Source organism: Struthio camelus, chromosome 1 (genome assembly GCF_040807025.1).
Source record: "Struthio camelus isolate bStrCam1 chromosome 1, bStrCam1.hap1, whole genome shotgun sequence".
Classification (NCBI taxonomy): domain Eukaryota; kingdom Metazoa; phylum Chordata; class Aves; order Struthioniformes; family Struthionidae; genus Struthio; species Struthio camelus.
Genome location: NC_090942.1, coordinates 180,269,888 through 180,289,921, shown reverse-complemented (window position 1 = coordinate 180,289,921; position 20,034 = coordinate 180,269,888). Strand labels below are relative to the sequence as shown.

The 20,034-nt window shown below is 35.7% G+C and overlaps 1 protein-coding gene across 1 annotated transcript in view; it reads right to left on the bottom strand.

Moving 5' to 3' along the window:
- KLHL1 (kelch like family member 1) overlaps window positions 1-20,034 on the bottom strand; it is a 258,070-nt gene that overhangs the window by 72,606 nt on the left and 165,430 nt on the right. The window contains exon 6 of the mRNA XM_068929677.1: window positions 18,200-18,386. Coding sequence (XP_068785778.1) covers window positions 18,200-18,386 — 187 coding nt within the window. The remainder of the gene's footprint in view (window positions 1-18,199; window positions 18,387-20,034) is intronic.

Below are 20,034 nucleotides of genomic sequence, written 5' to 3'. Positions count from 1 at the left end.
AACAGTGAATCAAAGCGCGCTTAAGCTCAGTATCGGCCAAAAAGATTTCTTCAGGGGCGTGTAAATAGACTTACACTTTGTCTAAGCACATAGACAAATAAATTACTATCTACAAATGAACAAGTCAAGAATGTGAACTTAATAGACAGAATCTGAATGGCAATGTAGGGTATTCTTATCTCTAATTAATTCTGAAACAATCAAAGAAAGAGTTGGATGCTGTTCCAGAAATTAAAGCTAAAGTATAAAATGCTCTTCAAGAACAGCGTTCAAAAAACAATTCACTGAGAGTCAAGCCTTCTTTGGTACTACAGAGAAATTATAGCTCTTGAAGGTGTCCCTCTGCCAGCTTCAGCATCTAAGAAGTCTTCCTACTTTCTGTCTCTTTGTACCAATTTACTGACGTGTTCAAGATACTGATGAATATTTTTCTATCGCACTGCCTCCTAAAGGAGTAGACCAGGCTATGAAGGAATATGCCTCTTGACTGACAAATAATCAGATGAGTGAGGTCAGGTAGCAGTTCGTCTTAGAGCTAGTTCATTTTTGCTGTTTGAAAGGCAACCTGTTAAGTCACTATCTGTGTCTGTTTCTATTCTGAGAAGAATGGTAAATAGAGCGAGCCTGCTTGTTGAGCAGCAGGCATTTGACAGCAGAAGCCAAGTCTGAGTGAGAAGTATTTCCCACATACTTACACAAATCTAAGAGTGAACTAGGTTATGCATACCTAAGACCAGACTGGGTTTACTGTATTGATGGGAAGTCAGTACTGTTTGTTCAAACTGGTCTAGTTTATTTTGAGTTCATGCCTATACATGAGAAATTTGCCAATATCTGTACACTAAGTGGCTTTGTGTTTGTATGGTAATGAAAAGACTGCTCTGGTATGACTAACAAATTTGCAGATTTGTGAGAAATGTTGGCAAAACAGTAACTGGACTGGCTGCTATTGTCCTAGTACCTCTCTAGTACCTGTCCTAAACAATAAAACTGCCAGTTGCTGGTATTTGGCTTCATGCTGCCATTCCAGATCAAGGATGACAACTAGCCAAAAGCTCTGCAAAACTCCACTCATGCCGTATCCTCTCTTCAGGTTGGCTGCTCCTAGACTTTAGAATATGGAAGGCTGAGTTTACTGCAATGAGGAAACCTCTCCTAAGTGTTTTGTTTGTTTGTTTGTTTGTTTCCTTTTTGAGGGTGTGATTAGCTTTTAGAAATACAGTGTGCAGAAGGGGAGGAGGCTGATGAGGTCTTAGAAATTACAAGGACTTGGAATCTGACAAATAAGCAATGCTTGACTAGCTAAGGACCCAAAAGAACTGTAGTGGGAATAAAAGCTTTTGTCATTAGGCATTTTTTGACTTCACAATAGACAGTAATCTTGCTTTCTTTTTGATCCCGAGTTCCATTTTATGTCTTCCTCTGCATGTCAGTCTCAGTAATTTGAACTAGACATCACAGGGCTTCCTGGAGAGTGGGAAGCAAGGGGAATGATTTGTACAGACATCACTGGAAGTTTATGCAGAGATCAATCACAAAGAAACTTTCTCTCTTGCAAATGCACATTCCCTATTGCTCTTTCTTCAGAGTACACAGAGAAGCAAATTCACCATATTTTGATCCCTGGATCATAGCACAAGTATTCATGACTGCAGAGGACAGCTTAAGAGGCAAAAGGGCTCCAGGAGCTCACTGCCAGATTCATCTCCTAAGTAGGGTCCATATCAAGTTGCTTTGGTGAGAGAACCTGTGGATTTGCCATAGTGCGCTGTGATAATCATTACCGCTTTTCCTGTGGCTTGTGCTCCAGGGACCTTGTGAAAATCCAGATATAGAGGTCTGTCTCATTGCTGCAGAATCTCTCATGTTTGGTTTTAAACAGGTTCTTATCTTTATTTCATTTTTGTACTGGTTGGCTTTTTTTTTTTTTTTTAATGTTGACTTTGAAAAATTTCCAGGGATTTCCACACAGCAGCATTCATTTTCTGCATATCCCTGAACTGTGTGTCCTGCAAATCTTCCTCCGGATGCTAAATAACCAGAATGTTTCTTTGGTGATATCCATATCGATATGTCTCTCATCTCTTCAGGGCCCACTCTTCAACTTGGAAAACAATTGGATGATCACTAGCATTCTTCCTTATCTTTATCCTGTTCCACAAAGAATTATTTCCAACAGAGAGAGATCTAGCTTACACACTAGAAGAATGCTATGAGATTCTCTAGCCGCGATACCACCTCCATTGGACTGTAGCAAGAGCGTCTACCAGCTGCTATAAAGATAGCCCTCTTGTGCCCAGACAGCCCCTGAAGTACTCCTTTCATACTGTCAGAAAAGTTTCCAGAGAGTTGCTTTGTGATCAGCAGTGCATCCTCCTCTGTAGTGCAACACTAGGTCAGGGTAGAGACCAAGAACAAGAAAATGAATACGAGGTGAAATGCAAGGCTGAAAAACAGGGGTATGCCACTTCGATCGATCCACGAGCTACTGGCTACCATCACTGCATTTTCTTATCAGGAGTAGAGAGCACAGGCAAGTGAGATAGGCTTGCAATTGAAAGTGAGGATAAATTCAAGTTAATCAAGTTAAAATGTTTATACACACACCCACACACATACCCACACCCACCCATCCACACACATACACACACACACACACACACACACCATACATACATATATTTATATATACATGTATAGATTTTTACATAAAGATGCATATTTTTTCAGATATACATATCAATTCTTCATCTGTAAAATAGGGAAAGTATTATGGAGTATTTTTCTATCTTTTAAGTCTTTTGTATCTATTTCAGTGATAAATACATTAAATAATATAATAACAGAGGATGTAAGCGTTTCTAAAAGAGAATGCCATACAAGGTATTGTGATGATGTTTTTTTCTTCCAAAGATGGGAATTGGTGTTGATGTCTAGTCCCTGAGAGATTGGAGTGAGTAGAGCTATTGGAAAAAGAAATAAAAAATGGAAAGGACTGACTCATCAATCTGACTGGCTAATTGTTATAACATAGCACAGTAGTGTCTTGTGTCTACAAAGCTCTAGAACGGTATCCTTCATCATAAATACATCCTTACACATATAATAAAGTGTTAAGTCAAAATCTTTGTGATATGGAAGTATATAGGAAGAAAGTGTAACTTGCTTTCCTAAAGATGTAGTTAATAGTAAATTAATGTATGTCTGTAAAGGACAAGCAAGGCTTTTGACACTGTTTCCCATCACATCCTCACATGTAAGCTCTGCAAGTGTGGGCTAGACAAGTGGACAGTGAGGTGGATTGAGAACTGGCTGGATGGCAGAGCTCCGAGGGTTGTGGTCAGTGGTGGCGCGGAGTCAAGTTGGAGGCCTGTAGCTAGCGGCGTCCCCCAGGGGTCAGTCCTGGGTCCAGTCATCTTCAACTCATTCATCAGTGACCTGGAGGAAGGCACAGAGCGCACCCTCAGCAAGTTTGCTGATGATACTAAACTGGGGGGAGAGGCTGACACGCCAGAAGGCTGTGCTGCCATTCAGAGGGACCTGGACAGGCTGGAGAGGTGGGCGGAGGGGAACCTCATGAAGTTCAACACAGGCAAGTGCAGGGTCCTGCCCCTCGGGAGGAATAACCCCATGCAGCAGTGCAGGCTGGGGGTTGACCTGCTGGAAAGCAGCTCTGCAGAGAAGGATCTGGGAGTGCTGGTGGACAAGTCGAGCATGAGGCAGCAGTGTGCCCTGGTGGCCAAGAAGGTCAATGGTCTCCTGGGGTGCATTAGGCAGAGTGTTGCCAGCAGGTGGAGGGAGGTGATCCTGCCCCTCTCCTCAGCCTCAGATGAGGCCTCACCTAGAGTACTGTGTCCAGTTCTGGGCTCCCCAGGACAAGAGAGACATGGCACTCCTGGAGAGAGTCCAGCGGAGGGCTACCAAGATGATTAGAGGGCTGGAGCACCTCTCCTAGGAAGAAAGACTGCAAGAGCTGGGCCTGTTCAGCCTGCAGAAGAGAAGATTGAGAGGGGATCTCATCAATGTGTACAAGTATCTGAAGGGGGAGTGTCGAGAGGATGAGGCCAGCCTCTTCTCCGTGGTGCCCAGCAACAGGACAAGAGGCAATGGGCAGAAACTGAACCACAGGAAGTTCCATCTGAACCTGAGAAAGAACTTCTTCACTGTGAGGGTGACAGATCATTGGAACAGGTTGCCCAGAGAGGTGGTGGAGTCTCCTTCCCTGGAGATATTCAAAACCCGTCTGGATGTGATCCTGGGCAATATGCTCTAGGTGACCCTGCTTGAGGAGGGAGGTTGGACTAGATGATCTCCAGAGGTCCCTTCCAACCTAAACGATTCTGTGATTCTGATTCTGTGACTAGCAATTCACTTAAAAGAGTAATGGAGAGGTAATTGCAGATTGTTAAGTGTACTTATGTGGGTAAAGAACTATGAACTTCAGACAAATATGAAATATGGCAGATATTGCATCATTTCAATTTGTGGGACATTTTCCCATATTTATTCTGAATAAGGGACACCCACTATCTTTAGGGGGGCCATGGGATTATATGTATTATGGATCCATGCACGTCAAAGAGATTATGATGAATGTCTATCTTCACAGATAGTAATTAAGTAATTAAGAGTAAATTATGAGTCACATTAAACTTAACCTTTGTGTGTACTTCAATATTTTATTGAAGCTCTATCTGTCTACTTGTCAGGACAAAGCTGATGTAATTTTATTTCGTCATTCATCTTTAAATATGTTGCTTTTTATTTTTAGCAGACATTATGTCTTTTTTTCTGTTGTAATACCAGCCACTACACTTGTTCACTACAAACTCATAAAATATTTACATGACTGGCAAGAGAAGAAATGAGCAAGTCGCTTAAAAAACTATCATGATGTTAGGAGAAAATTAGAAAACTGCAAATATTACTGAAACAGACAAACCTTCTGGGACTTTAGTCGTCTAACTGACTTCATAACTTCCTCCCCCCCCCCCCCCCCCCCCATATAGGATTTTCAAATGAACTTTTCTTTTTTTTATGAGTCTTTTCCTGGTGCAACTAAATAATTTAGGCACACATAATAGCAATAGCTCTGTTGGAGGCTTCATGGTGTTTCATCAAGCCTGTTTCACAGAAACTTTTGAATTTCTCAGGTGCCTCTATCAGAAATAGAGGAAGAAAGAAAGAGCAGAAAGGAGAAGAAAAAAGAATGAATAAATTCAACATTTAATACAAGAGAAAAGAGAGATTCAAAAATGTGTTGAAGCTGCAGGAAACAAAAATGATTAATGAAGAGCTTACTATTGAATTTACTTTAATGTTGATGGGATTACATTGTGTTCACAGTAATGTGGTGGTGCACTTACAACTGTAAATAGTCATAAATTTATTACTTTTAATTGAAGTAGTTAAAAAAGTAAGTGCAGAATATAAACAGGGGGCTGTAGGTTTCAGGATCAGAAAAAGCTATATCATTAGTCATGTTTACTGTGGTAATATGTAAAGAATTGACCATAGATATGGCCCACTGTGCAAAAGAAAAAAAAAAAAAAAGCAGAGTTCCCCTACTTTATAGAGTAGATATACTTTATAGTTTATCTATATATTAAACTTTATAGAGTTTAGAGTACAAATGGAAGATCAGATACAAATAGAAGAATTAGGGCATATAAAAATAAATAAATCTGATAGAAGCAAATATTTGTTCATTGCATGATCATATGTTTACCTACTGGATTTAATTAGGTAGAATTAAATTGATTGGAAAAAATAAATGGAAAGGATATTGAAAGACAATAAGATGGAGGTGAAATGACAGGAAGAAGGTGGTGGAAGAGACAAATATTTATGATAAAATGGAAATGAAGACACTGTAGGTCAGGTAGAAGCAAGGAATTTAATTGGTAGGAAAAGGGTGGTGACATCCCAATAAAACTGCAATACTATAATATTCTCTGAATGGACAAAGATCCGTGGTTTGTCCAATTCCCTAGCTACATCCGATAGCTAGGCTGGATATAGTACATCCCATTACAAGTGGAGAGGGATACATCTTCAAAGATGAAATGTAAATATCTGAAATTCAAGGCATTTTATAAGCTCCCAATGTAGTCAATGTTGATTTAGTCAGCGCTGCCAATGGATGCTGTACAGCTCTTCTGTTTAGCAAATGTGACTCTTTACTCTGGGATGAGATCAGCAATTGTCTAGACTAGACCAGCTGTATTAACGAGATCTCTGTTGATTATAGTAGATACTTAAACATATAGTTTAGATGTAGACAGATACACTATAAACACTAAAATTTAGATGAACCATATTCTAAATCTGATGTTACCTCCAATCGGTTTCAGTAATCCAGCCTATGAGAGTTCAAGACAAGTGAGTAGACTCCAGGCAACAGAATACGACAAACACAGCCTGTTTTCTATAAGAATCCAGATAAAACAACACCGAAATTTGAAAATAATTTTAAATAATAGATACTTTGAAAGGAAAGTGGTAGGAAGTAACAACTGTTTTCACTCTACATCTTTTAGGCATAATTTGGTTCACGTATGTAACACATTTCTGTAAATTCTGTAAATACGTTTCTTGCTCCAAACATTTTTGTTTTTCTATTATTCTGAATCATTTAAGTTTATGTGAAGAATCAGATTAAATGCTCACAAAGTACAAATTATTAGATAACAACCTTCTGCAGTGCTACAGCTGTTTGTTCCCTAAGGAAACTCGCTTAACACTTTTCTCAGCATTCAGAATTCATTATATTTTCCATCATTATCTTTCCTTGTGGACTTTCATTTTCTTTTGTGAAACAGCCACAGTGAGTGACAAATAAAATGTTTCTTTGTTGAGCTCCTTAACTGCCTTCTATTGCACCCTGTCACCTTCTACTATTATAATCGAATGCTTCCTTTGAAAAATTAACAAGATATCAAGATACATCTTCAAAATGCATATTTGGTAAAGGAGGATACTTATTCAATTTAGAGAACTGAAACATTCCTGACTATTTTTTGTCTACATATACTGTGGTATCCTCTCCAGATTCACACATCAAGGCAGTCAGGGGCCAAGGAATTTTCTATTTGTTCATCACCACTACCTCAAAGTGAACAAAATTGCTGATATTGTTACATTACTTAAAATTATCCCCAAATAAAATTATCACAGACTGCATGTCGGGATTTTTCATAAGTTATTGACCCACAGGTGTGTGATAATTTTGAAATTATGCAAATCTCCATGGTTTGATTAATTACTGGCCCCAGAACTGCATATCCGTATGTTGTACATGGCTATTTCACCTTTATTCCCATCTATTTCTTTATATGTTCTGCCCTACATAATTTGTTTTTTATAGCTGCACTTGCAATTGCCCCTGTCTCTTGAAAAAAATTGGAACATTGCAGTCAATTATTTCCCTTCTGAAGTTATGTATCTACACTAAATTAAATAACAGCAACACATCACACTACTCACGTTACTCATAATTTTCCAAAATTAGAGAGGAAAATAGAAGTCAGAGGAGAGACACTTGCAAAGAAATGGAGTCAAAGATAACACGGAGGGACAAAAAGATGTGGGATAATAAATAGGAGATTTAGGGACACAGATTTGACTGGAAAGATTTAGGTAGTCCGTGAAGGGAATATCTTTTAATATAAAGTCTAAGACTGATACCATTTAAGTGTCTGTAGGCAGCTACTCCTTTCTAATCTCAGTAAACCAAGGGAATTCTGACTAAATGTTTCAGAAAACTGGAAAACGCAATCTTCTAAAAAGGTGAAGCCTGAACAAAGCAATTAGGAAGATACTATTCATTTTTTGGTAGGGAAATGGGATATGCAGGTTTAGTCTGAATATAAAAATATACTAAATATAGTAAAAATGAGCTATTCATTTTTGGCTGTAGTGTATGATCTGATTATGCAGAGACAGACATAATTTCCAATAAAACAGAACAGATGGGATACTGCACTATGAGTAAAACACACACAGATTCAAATTAAAATATTGCTAATTATATTAAAAAATCACAGAAAAATCCTATTCTATTTAGTTAATTTCGCTTGTGCATCACTGTAGTGTTTTTAGTCATGCAATAGAAAAAAGACATAAAGACACGACTTATTTTACTGTCTTAAGATATTTGTTAGGAAACATTGCAATAGTAAGAGAAAAGTAAACAAATACAAAACTGAGGAATAGAATACATTTCATTTTTTTTAACTTAAATTCTACTTATGATCCAATTGGGTGGTGTTTTACTTTCTGGTATCTACTGCTTAGTGTTAGTATTATCTACTTCTTTGTACTAGCGTAGATGAGATTAGCTCTGCGCATTGTGCACACTTACATGGGTGCTATAAGCCCTAATTAAACAAAGGTTATAAAGTAATGAGAGATTTACAGAGAAAAGCAACTTTGGGAGTAAAAGTGCTGTAGATGATCAGGATAGTTTTGTATGAATGTCTAACTGCTGCTGACAACTTATGCATGTGCATGCATGTATGAAGGGGGTGTACGTGTCTCTCCCATCCAAGGATTCTGATGAACCAATAAAGCACTACATATATTGTAAGATTTTTTGTAATTCAATGATTTAAGTCAGGAGCAAGATCTAGAGTCTGTCTTTATTAAATATTAAATATTTATGAACAACCTGATGCAACCTACATGCAGTCAGATAACCTCATGAGGACGGTCTGAATCCATGAGAGAAATATATTCATTTCAGTTGTGGATCAGTGCAGGAATATTGGCAGATACAAAGTGGTAATTGCTTCAGAATCAGATACAAATATCTAAAGAAAAAATCTTTGCATATAGTTTAGACATTTCCACAGGAACAGTATTTTTATCATAGCTTGAATGACCTCAATTTTAAACCTATGGAAAAGGGTAGGAGTTTTGCATTTATCACTACAAGATTTCCATACTTTTTCCTGTAATACTTTCTGCTGATATTGCTATTACTGAAGCTGTTGTGGACACGTACTCTGACTGTTTTCTTCAAGATTTAGAAATGCTGCTGTGAGTAGGTGCAAAATGATGACCTTGATCTAGTGAGCTGCAACATTACATTTCTAACTGAAAAGATGGCTACTCAGGTGGAACAAAAGTGACCTAAAGGGGTTATTGAAGCAGATATCAAGGAGAATTTCTTGGTAAAAGGAAGATCTATACAGAAAAGAGTTCACTGCTGTCCTCTTTAGCTAGACTGTAAGAAATTCCTTTAAGCACTTCAAAAACATATAACTTGTATAAAATACTTCTTTTCCGTTGGTGGTGAGAGTTTATTAAAAATCGCATAATGATATCTTGATTTGCCAGCAAGCAACATGAGCAATATCAGAAGAACTTTAGGAACAGTTATTGTATATGATCAGAATCCTCTAAAACTAATAAAATTTTTTCCCATTAATGTTTATATTTTAAAAAGCATCAGAAATGCCAGCTTAGGGTGTTGCTTTTTTTTTTTTTTTTTTTTTAAACCTAATGGAGATTTGGATCACACAGCATATACCTACTGCATAGAGCAGTGTAGTATAGTATATAACATAAAATATCCATATTTTATTTTAGAATTTTATCTAGTCTAGAATTTACAAAAGTCCCTTTTATTAATGATTTATATCACACACTATGCTAGGCTATCTTTGCTCATCAGTAAAATAAATGCCTTCACATTTTTCAAAGCAGTTCTGTTCTGACTATAACTTGTGTAAATAAGATGTTAGCAATAAAAAGTTCTACATGTGAACAGCAGCAAATAATAAGCCAGATTCATCCCACTAATATCATGCATTTAACCAAAGTTTCCCCGGCTCCTTTAATAGTAAGGAGACACAGTCAGAGGAATTAAGTCAGTTCTACATGTACTTATACGTTGGCTACCCACTGCCACAGTATTGACTGTGGGTGTGCTCCTCTGCAGATGCCTGCACATCCTTCCTTTGGCAAACAGCCTGAAGAGCAACACCTGCTATGAAGAGGAAGTTAGGGTAAATTGTGCGTGTGTGTGTGTGTGTGTGTGTGTGTGTGTGTGTGTGTGCGCACGCACATGTTTGTGAAATACAGAAAGCTGTCAGAAAACGCAGACGTTTGTGCAAGACTTACTATGCTAAAGAACATAATCAGCCCTTCAGTGGTCGTGCTAAGAAGATGACCAGCTGGGTTAAACAGCAGCTAGGAAATTGCAAAGAAATTTTTGAAACAAAGAATGAGTCAGCCTGAAAAGAAGTATACAAGAAGCATGAAAAACTGTACTGGTGGAAACAATTTGCAGTGGAAACAGCAGCAGTTAAAAACTGGTTTCACGCTGCTGGCAGTCACCCCACTGTTTCCTGAACCCTGTCCAGAGGGAGCGCTCGCCCCTTCTCTGAGGTGCATTTATCTGTGTGAGCATGTGCATGCATGTGTGTGTGTGTGTGTTTGTGCAACTGCGACCAGAGCTTTGAGGGATTAGCCACAGAGGGGTGTTTGGAAATTTGAAGGAGTTTATTCAAATTTTGTAAGGATCTAGTATTGTGGTTATCTGTTGAATGACTGTTATTGACCCTGAACTCATAGTTCACTGACCGCAGCTCAATTATGTGTCTTTAATAAATCAATAAACTGCTTTGATCGTGATTTGGTTTGATCTATGTGAACTAAGCAGTTTTTCCTTGTCACAGCTTCAAATTCCCATTATACTCTGGCCACCTTCTATTAATTATCATTATATATGTGCAGCTGTTCACCCACAGGGCTTAGCCGTTCTCTCAGTCCCCGGGATATTCTGTTTCGCTTCAGCTACTTTTCTGCTTCTCAACCTGCTCGAAAGGGGCCTGCATGGATGAGAGCTAGCTGATGAGTGGTATCCTCTGGGCCCTAAATGATACCCCCTGCAGTCCCAAGAAAACATTCTATTTATTTGTTTGTTTTCCCAGCTCAGAGGGTTTGAAAATAATGGCTATGGCACCTATGTTAAAGCCTACCTGGATGCTCTTAGACCTCAAACTAAAGCCCCTGATAGCCTTTCCCAGAATTTTTCAGGAAGATATATAACGTGGAAGGTGCAAAATAAAGCTGGAGGACTGACTGCTTAGAGCAGGAAATTCATATTTTTTGCAGTCTTATCCAGACCAGCTATTGAGAGTGGTCCCAGGAGTGTACTGTCCTCAGAACAACATCCAGGATTTGTTCTCGTTAAGAACTCTTTAGTTAACTCTGTAAGTGACCCCAGGAGTAACTAGCATTAACGAACTGAAAACTGGTTACTGTATGGAGCAGCTAAGGTTTCTGGCAATGCAGAGGTCATCTAAATGACCCAGCTGTCATGCATGTGCTGCCCTTTCTAGATCATATATGAAGTTCCTTTTTTTCTGCATCCTTTACTACATGACAAAATGTAGGGATCTTCTTGGGAAAAGAATCTCACAAATATTCCCAGTGAGGCAGCAGTCTCTTGTTGTGTCTGCTTGACAGCATCAATAGTAGAGATAGGTGTCAACAACCAGGGCAATAGAGCTTGTGGGATGATGACATTTATCTTATCTATATTAACTTTTGCTGTTCATTTATATTCAAAGTTGTTCACCCTTCAGAACAGAGCACTTCAGGTCATTATCTCTATTTCAAACTGTGACAGGATTAGCAGTTACAGAAGTTAACTACACTGAAAAAATGCCAGAAATTAAGTGATGTAAAATAAGTACTGAAAAGCTACCAGATGGTGTTACAATCTGGACTTTTTTCGACTCAGAAATCCACATGTAAATCAAAGTACTGTAACTGCTAAATGGTCTATGAGGCTGACTGTTCTAGAATACATTGAAATTCACAGGAGTGAAAAGAAGCAAACAGTGATGTTAATACTTATAGGAACTGGTTGAAAAGGGAATTTTAGTGATTTATACATTTAATTAACTCTTCAGTCATTAGCCAACATATTTCATATTCCTCTGGTGAAGTAATTAAACAAGCTCCACCTCATTCTACAATTATGCCATCACGTTACTTAATTAATTATGATTCATCTCCCCAGAACATCATGTTGCCAGCTAAAATAAAATATGTATGTAAGTTTAAAAACTGAAAGAGTTTATTTCAGTCAAGTAATTAGATGAATCAAACTGTACATGGTACTCCATTGCATATACCTATTTATTACACATATATCCAATAATATATTCTCAGAATATATTCAAACGTCTGAAAGTACAAATTTCTGCAATAGATAAACTAAAGCTCTTAAAATCAGTTGTCTTGCTTTCTGTGCTCAAAAGCACTGGATATTTTCACACACAGCTAATTTCCATCTGTTCCATCTAAATAATTTAAAATAAAAATTGAGTTTTGCTGCATATTTGAAATACAGGCACCAAAAAAATCACTTATTATTGGGTATATCCTGTTTTTCAGTTTGGCACTGTAGCTTCCTTGTGAAAACCCACCATCATGACATCATTACTATGCTAGGCTGATGAATCTGAGGAGAGATAATTTTTACTTGTTTGTTTCTTTCTGTAGTCTGTTATTCTTTTCTTCCTGTATCTTTCAAAAAGGTTAAAAGAGAAAGGAGAGATAATCATACTGTTAGCCTAAAGAAAACAGAGTGCTTTTTTTTTAACTAATGCGTTTTACAATTAGGGTAAATTATGCTCTATTTTTTCCCATTGTTAGCTGCAGAGTGACTGGGAAAACACTGCATTTAGCAGCATTTTTAAAATCAAATTTAAGTATTCGAGTAAAGAAAAACATCCACAGTGAAAAATGGAAGAGAATGGTCATGTAAATACACTTCACGAATTGTGTATTTGCACGAAAATGAGAGAAAAACCATCACAGTACCAATGAACACAAAATAAAGTCCAAAAACTCCTGAGAAATAATTATTAAGGTAAAGTATACAGTCACATCAAAAATTGATTTTATTTTGGAGAGTATCATGTTTCATAATGAATGGAGATTTATCTTCAGTACTGGAAAAATTCTGTAGCACAAACTGAAATACATAAATAGGATCTAAGAAGTGAAATATTTCAAGTGAAGAAAGCTCTTCTGAAACAAATACTAGACATAAAATGCACAAAATGCACACTGTAGCAAGAAATTTTGATTCTGGGGGGGGTCGCAGGTGTATATTTTTAATGATGGAATTATATAAAATATTAGCTGCTATGTCAAAGTTTCATTTTTGCTACAAAATAAATAGGGCTACCCAATAAAAATCTTAATATATATTAAAAAAACTATTTATATGCTGGAAACACACCTCTATTCATTTCCTATATCAGTATGTTAGACATTTAAAGAACAACTTGAATATTTAAGTGCTGCATACAAAAGTCCTATTGAATTTGCATGCAGGTAACAGAACAAAATGTGATTTCTTGTTGAGTAAACCTTATTCAGCATTAGTATACTTTATCAGTGAAGATAGTGCTACCATGAGATAAATGATTTCTATATTATGCTATAAGTAATTGCTGCAATTTATGCTAAGCAAGAACAACCTTCAGCCATGTGTGTCTCCCCAAGAGCTATTAGCTGATTTTACTTCATTTTTTTCAATGTAAATTCGTATGTTCATTCCGAAGCAAGTTTTGAACGCTTGAGGCTCAGCAAAGATACTAAAAAAACCCTCAGATGCATCCTTCCTCATTCTATTTCTTGAGGAGAAAAATAAAATAAAATAAAACTGGTTATGGTAAATAAATTTCCAAAAAATAAAAATGAATGTTTCTGAAGAGTAAAACAGAAGAACCAACCAACGGGAAAAAAAAAAAAAACCCAAAATACTGGACCTGCTGTTTTGGCCTGTTAATTAATACTTCAGATCTACTTTCTGTCTTGGGGAATTAACATTTGTCAATTTACAGACAGGAATATTAACCTCAAGTTTAGGGCTCCCACATCCACTTCCATGATAATGAAAGTTATAAAGAGAAAGAAAGATAAGGTTCTTACTGTTTCAGTCTATGCTTTTCAAGAGGCTAAAGTGGATGCAAAAGGTTTCTTATTGATGGCTGAAAGACCATTTTTATGGTAGTAGTACAGTGAAAGACTATAAAGCAGTCTATAGATTAACCTTCAAAGCCCTTCCTAGAACTGGAATTTTAGGTAGTTTTGCAATTTGCATATTGCAGGGAATCCATATAGAGGAGTAGTAAATATGGTTATATCCTCCAGCTTTCATTCATATAAATGTCCATAGTGCTTTTAATAGAATCAGGAAAACAGAGTTCTTAGACCTTCTAAGAGGCTATCATGAAAACTTGCTTATTTTAATAGAATCAGTTTTTCAAGTATTCGATCAATAAAAAATACTTTCCTATTAATGTCTTATGAATTAATATTACTAATCAATTTCCACCTTAACTAATCTTAATTACAATATCATACTGTTTTATCTACTTTCGTAATATAATGGAAACTAGAAGGAATATTTTCTGGAATTATAGTCTCTAGTAGGTGATCATATTATATTTTTATCAGAGCTACTGTTCCTTTCTGAAATAGCTACTCAGCTCCACCAAAATCATAATCAAAAATAAAGTTCTTGAGAATTAAAAAGCTAAATGAATCTTTACTTTGCCAAAGCAACTAATGCAAGTTCTGTAAACACATATCTATAAAAGCATTCCCTACAGAAAACTAACACCAAAAATAGTTCACCTGTAATCAAGTGACCAAGGACCTTAGTTTAAAATGAGAAAATAACCATTTGTAGATTACTTAGAAAAACTCTATGCTTTATAATTGACTAGTGCTAAAGAATCTTTTTCTTTGTTAGAAGAACAGATTGAGGAACTCTGAGTTGTTCACTGTTATTTTTGAGAATTTATGAGCTTCCAGATGGTAAAGGGAAAGCACATTACTTTATCTTTAAAAAGAGGAAAAAAGAATTGCAGAATTAATTTCAATTTCTTGAGAGGTATTGGAAAAATATTTATCTACATTATTTATAAGTACAAGGAAAATAAGGAAGGGAATAGAGTCAAAGGATTTGTTCTGAAAATATATATATATGTGTGTATAAATATATATTGTTCTAGGACATGCTACAAGAACTATGAATGGAACAAAAGCAGTAGATATCAATTCCTTTAGTTAGGTTTTGCTTTCTATTTTAATATTTTTGAGAATAATATTGGGAACAATTACTGCTAATATGAACTACTAAATAGGGTCAAGTGCAAAGAACCATAATTTGACAAGAATAACCACCTACAAAAATACAGGATCTAGAACAAATGGCCAGCTGTTCTGCAGAAAAGGATCTGACCACAAGTCAAGCAGGATATGACAGCATTACTTCGTGGTGAAAAGGAAATACCCTACTGGAGTATGGAAACAGGTGTGTTCACGTAACCCTTTAGGTTAAATCAGCACTGCAGAAGCCTCACATGGAGTTCTGTGTCTTGTTTTGGGCATTGGATAAGAAAGGCCTGACTCAGCTGGAAGAAGACAAAATAATTAGTATGTATCAAATATAAGAGAAGATTTTATGAATTTGTTCATTAAATGAATTTGTTTATGAGTAAACTACTTATCCTGGTATAAAGGAACTGAACGGAAAGTGAATAAAGGCTTGATGGAAAGAGGTGGATTGAGAGATTTCTCCATCACAGCAAGAAAAAGTCAGCTCAGCTCTGTTAAAATAAAGTTCTGCCAATAAGAATAGTTAAGTTTTGGACTGGCTTCCCTGGAGATATCACTGGAAATCTTTTAAGACTGGTTTAGGCAGACATCTGCTTGGAATGTCATAGGCATATTTCAGTTTGCCTTATCATCCTCTTAAGGACCTTTAAGATAACGACTACATCACATTAATTTAAAGCAGCCAATGACCCCATAGAAAATGTATAGGTGAAACCACACCAGTACTCGAGGCAGAAAAAACACATATAGGGGATTAGTAAAGAAAGATATATTAAATTATCAATAAAAAGAGCAGGTTTGTAAAAGAGATGCTCAATTTCTCTCTTCTCAGTTCTGAACTTCAAGGAAGAACATAATAAGTACATAAGTAATAACAGCAAGTTTACATTTCTGCTTCATGGGGGCAGCTAAGTTACCCTATTCTGTTCCACTATAGCTGGACACCTTTCTAAAAATATTTAATGGAATAATGCAATCAAGCTGCATCTCCAGAAAGTTTTCCCAACTTCAGCTTAACGTTTGCTGTGCCTACGGAAAGCCTTGTAGCTTTACCCGTTTTTTTCTCAATCCTTGCCTTTGAAAGCTTGCTTAAAAACTAATAATTTCAAACAGTCTAGTGCTTTAAATTTAAGGTTTTCAGAGTGCTTTAAACTAGAGAGGTAGGAATAAGTGAGATTACTGTACTACTGCTAAAGCTTTCTGATAAACAGAGCAACTCAGGCATAGAAGCTATAGAGTTTACCTATGTTATACAGAAAGATCATCTGCAGAATTAAAAGTGGAATGCTTGAAAGAGATATTCCAGTGCTTGCTTCTAATCTCTGGAAAAAAATACCTGAAGCAGAAGCAGACACTTAGTCCAAATATAAATAAATAAATAAACACAAATCAATAAGAATTTATGGAACAACATACATATTTGAATAGGAACATACCGGCACAAATGAACTTAGTGCAGAGGCCACACTAAAGTAGTACACTAAAGAGTAATTCATGTTTCTTTCTATAAGAAAGAAAGTCTTAGCTAAGAATCAAGTTACATGATGAATTATGGAACTGTTGAAATACAATGCATGTAGCCATGCTACAGCCTTACACTTTTAAGCCATCACCTCAGAAATTTTTACTACTGATATAAAAAAATGTATTTTTATGTGTTTATGCATATACACAGATGTATATACATACATATTATACACATATAAAATGGATATATTTGCACAAATGTGTATAAAAATACACCAAGGAGAAATGTTCTGTAAATGAAGTTTGAACCACACTGAACTTTTATTTTTAAGCAAATATTACGTACTTTAAGATGCCTATTAATTATTCCTCTATATTATTTCATATATTATGTTAATCTCATTGTGGCACTAAGTAAAAAAAAGTTTTGTTTTTTTTTATCTTGCAATTCAAAGAGTTTCTGAAGCTTTATGATTCCTCACAGCTACTAAAAAAGCAAACTGTCAAACATTTCACAGCAATATTCTCAAAGGCTATATAGAATATAAAAGGAAAATTGTATCTTAATGCACGATTCATTTAATCACTATACTCTAACCACCTGAAAATAGAAATTATTAGGACTATAAGGAGGATTTTCCATAACTCAGACTTGGAACAGTATATTTCAAACTTATATGTCAAAATATTAGATGTGAATTATTGACAAACTAATTTTACATCTTTTTTAAAGTCAGGTTTATTCTAGATGCAAACTGATGTCTTTGAAGATATATTCTTCAGCCTAAACATTGACTTGAAAACATGAGATGTAGCAGGATTATTAGTGAATCTCAAGAACAAATAATAATAAAAGTCTTTCTGAATATATAGACTTACAACATATTTTTAGTTTAATAGTGTTGTTCTATTCAAAAAAAATCAACGAATTAGACTTTAAATTAGATTAGATTTATCAGATATAAAAGCATGTCATCATAATTCTTATTCACAACAAATACTGACAAAATATTTCTATAAAATGTCCATTCTTTCCTAGTCTTCACATTACAATGGGATTATTTCATGTCCCTTTAGCCCTTGACAAGGCAGGAATCTGGTTTAAGCTAGTTGTTCAGTCTTTTTATCTACATAACTGAGAAATCTGTGTGCAACAAAATATAATTCATCCATAAGATTTCAGACAGCTATCTACAGACGGAATACACTGCATATAAAACTGTCTTTCGTTCATTGATTAATGAATGTGCTCAAACATCTGAGTTATACAAGAAGTAAAAGTTTGAGAAAGCTAAAGCTAAGATAAATGAATCTCACTCTACATTTTTTATTAAAATTACTTCTAGAAATTATAACATTTTTGAATGAAGAATGAACTCACACCTCAGTTTCTTTTCTCTAATAGTTTTACATTTTTCCTTAAATATCAGTAGATTTTCATTGGACTAAAACCCTCGGAAGCATGTCTTGATTGGCTTAGACCCCCACACCCTTGGAATAGAACTTTTTTTTTTTGCTATATTCTAATAAAGAAAATAATGCAAAACATAGCCTTTAAGTAACAAATAACCTCTAATACCTTTGTTGTTATCCATTCCTCCAACAGCATAAAGTGTCCCAACTGTAGATTTCCTTGGTTTTGTTCTTGGACTTTGCATTAGAGTTCTTCTTTCTGGTAAGAGATGGTATTTCATGGCTTCCAGAATAAGCTTCTGGCATTCCAGGTCATCCTTAAAAAGTGCATGGTTTTCCAAGTCAGCCAGTATCTGTGAATTATATGATCATCAATCAAAAATGTTATAATATCTCTAGAAAAGAATTATCATGCAACGGCAGAAGATCACAAAAATGATGTCATAGCACTTTATTGTAGATTTTTTTTTCTCTTTTGTTGTTGTTGTTGTTATAGGCAATTAAATATTTAGTTGATCTTGAAAAGACTGTAGGCAACATTTAGATTCACAATTTCACCATCCCTTGAGATTACAATAAGTTTCTTATTGAAGCTATCAAAGGAAATAGGTGTTCTCTTGTCTACTACAGCCTGACTTATTTTTCAACAGTTTTCAAAACAAAAGATTGAGAATATATTTCTTTTTGTGATCATCATGAACAGCAGTTACATAACATTGCTGCATGTCATCTACAAAATGTTGTTAACAATTCATATTTTCACCTTTTAAAACAAATAAAAAATTATGATTGGCCCTTTGTCTTCTTTTCTTTTATTTTATGGATGATAAGAAAACTAGTAGTAACAGCAACAATAAAAACAAAATCAACTAGTTCCAACTGGATTTCACTGAAATCTAGTTCCTCGACCTTCTCTTCCTCCTCCCCCCCAAAAAATATTAAGGAAATTTAAATATAATGAATGAGGAGTATGTAAACTTTCAATAATCAAAATCGTGGTCATACCTCTTCAATAAATAGCTATGAAACTATCTTTCATTGCAATTAAAGCCTATAGTAATACTATTTTAAATTATAATATTGCATATTTAATAATCCTATATTCCTCTCTACAGAAATCTTAACTATTTCCTTTGGGACATATAGATTATATAACTGTTACTGACATAAAATCATCTCAAATGAAAATGTGATCATCTCTATAATATTTTATACAATAGTTTCCAGGAATATATCTTTTTTCTAAAAAAGAAAAAAAAAAGACTATTGCTTTGATATATAATTGGCAAAATTATGCATTAACAATCTGGATAAAAATTAAATAATTATACCTCCTTTTTCTGGATTACATTGATAATATGACTGTATCTCTGCAAATGGTGTGACAGTTATCTGCAATCAGTAGTCACTGAAAGAGACGCTCAGTGAACACACTTGAAAGAATGTCATATTATGTTAGATTTCCAAGAAGGAAGACTACAAATTGTATTAAGTGTTTAACGTGCCATACATACATATCTAGTGGAATCTGAGATGCTTTAAAGCACCCTGGAAGTTTTAAAGCTCAGATTTCACTAAGTAACCTTATCTGATCTCATCGCTGACCCTGCTTTGCGCAGGAAGCGGGACTAAAAACCTGCTGAGGCCTATGCCCACCTGGACATTTCTACATTTTCATGATCTTCATGCTGGCATAAGAAGAGTGCAAGTCTTATGCAGGTTTTGTATCATATCTGTGGATGTCTCAGTTGTCTGAAGGCATCAGAAGTGGACCAAACCCTCAATGTCTGTGTTTAGGCAATTGAGCATTACCTCTAATAATTGATATATTCGTCTAATCGTATCAAATAAGAATAGGATTTGACTGCATGCATTTAGGTGTCTAATACTATATGAAATGCCCTAGCACATCTAGGGCAACACATGCCGGTAGATAGAGCATAATCCTTTTTGGTGAAACAGCTGTACGCAAGGAAGCAGGAGAGCTTAGTCCCCCAGTGT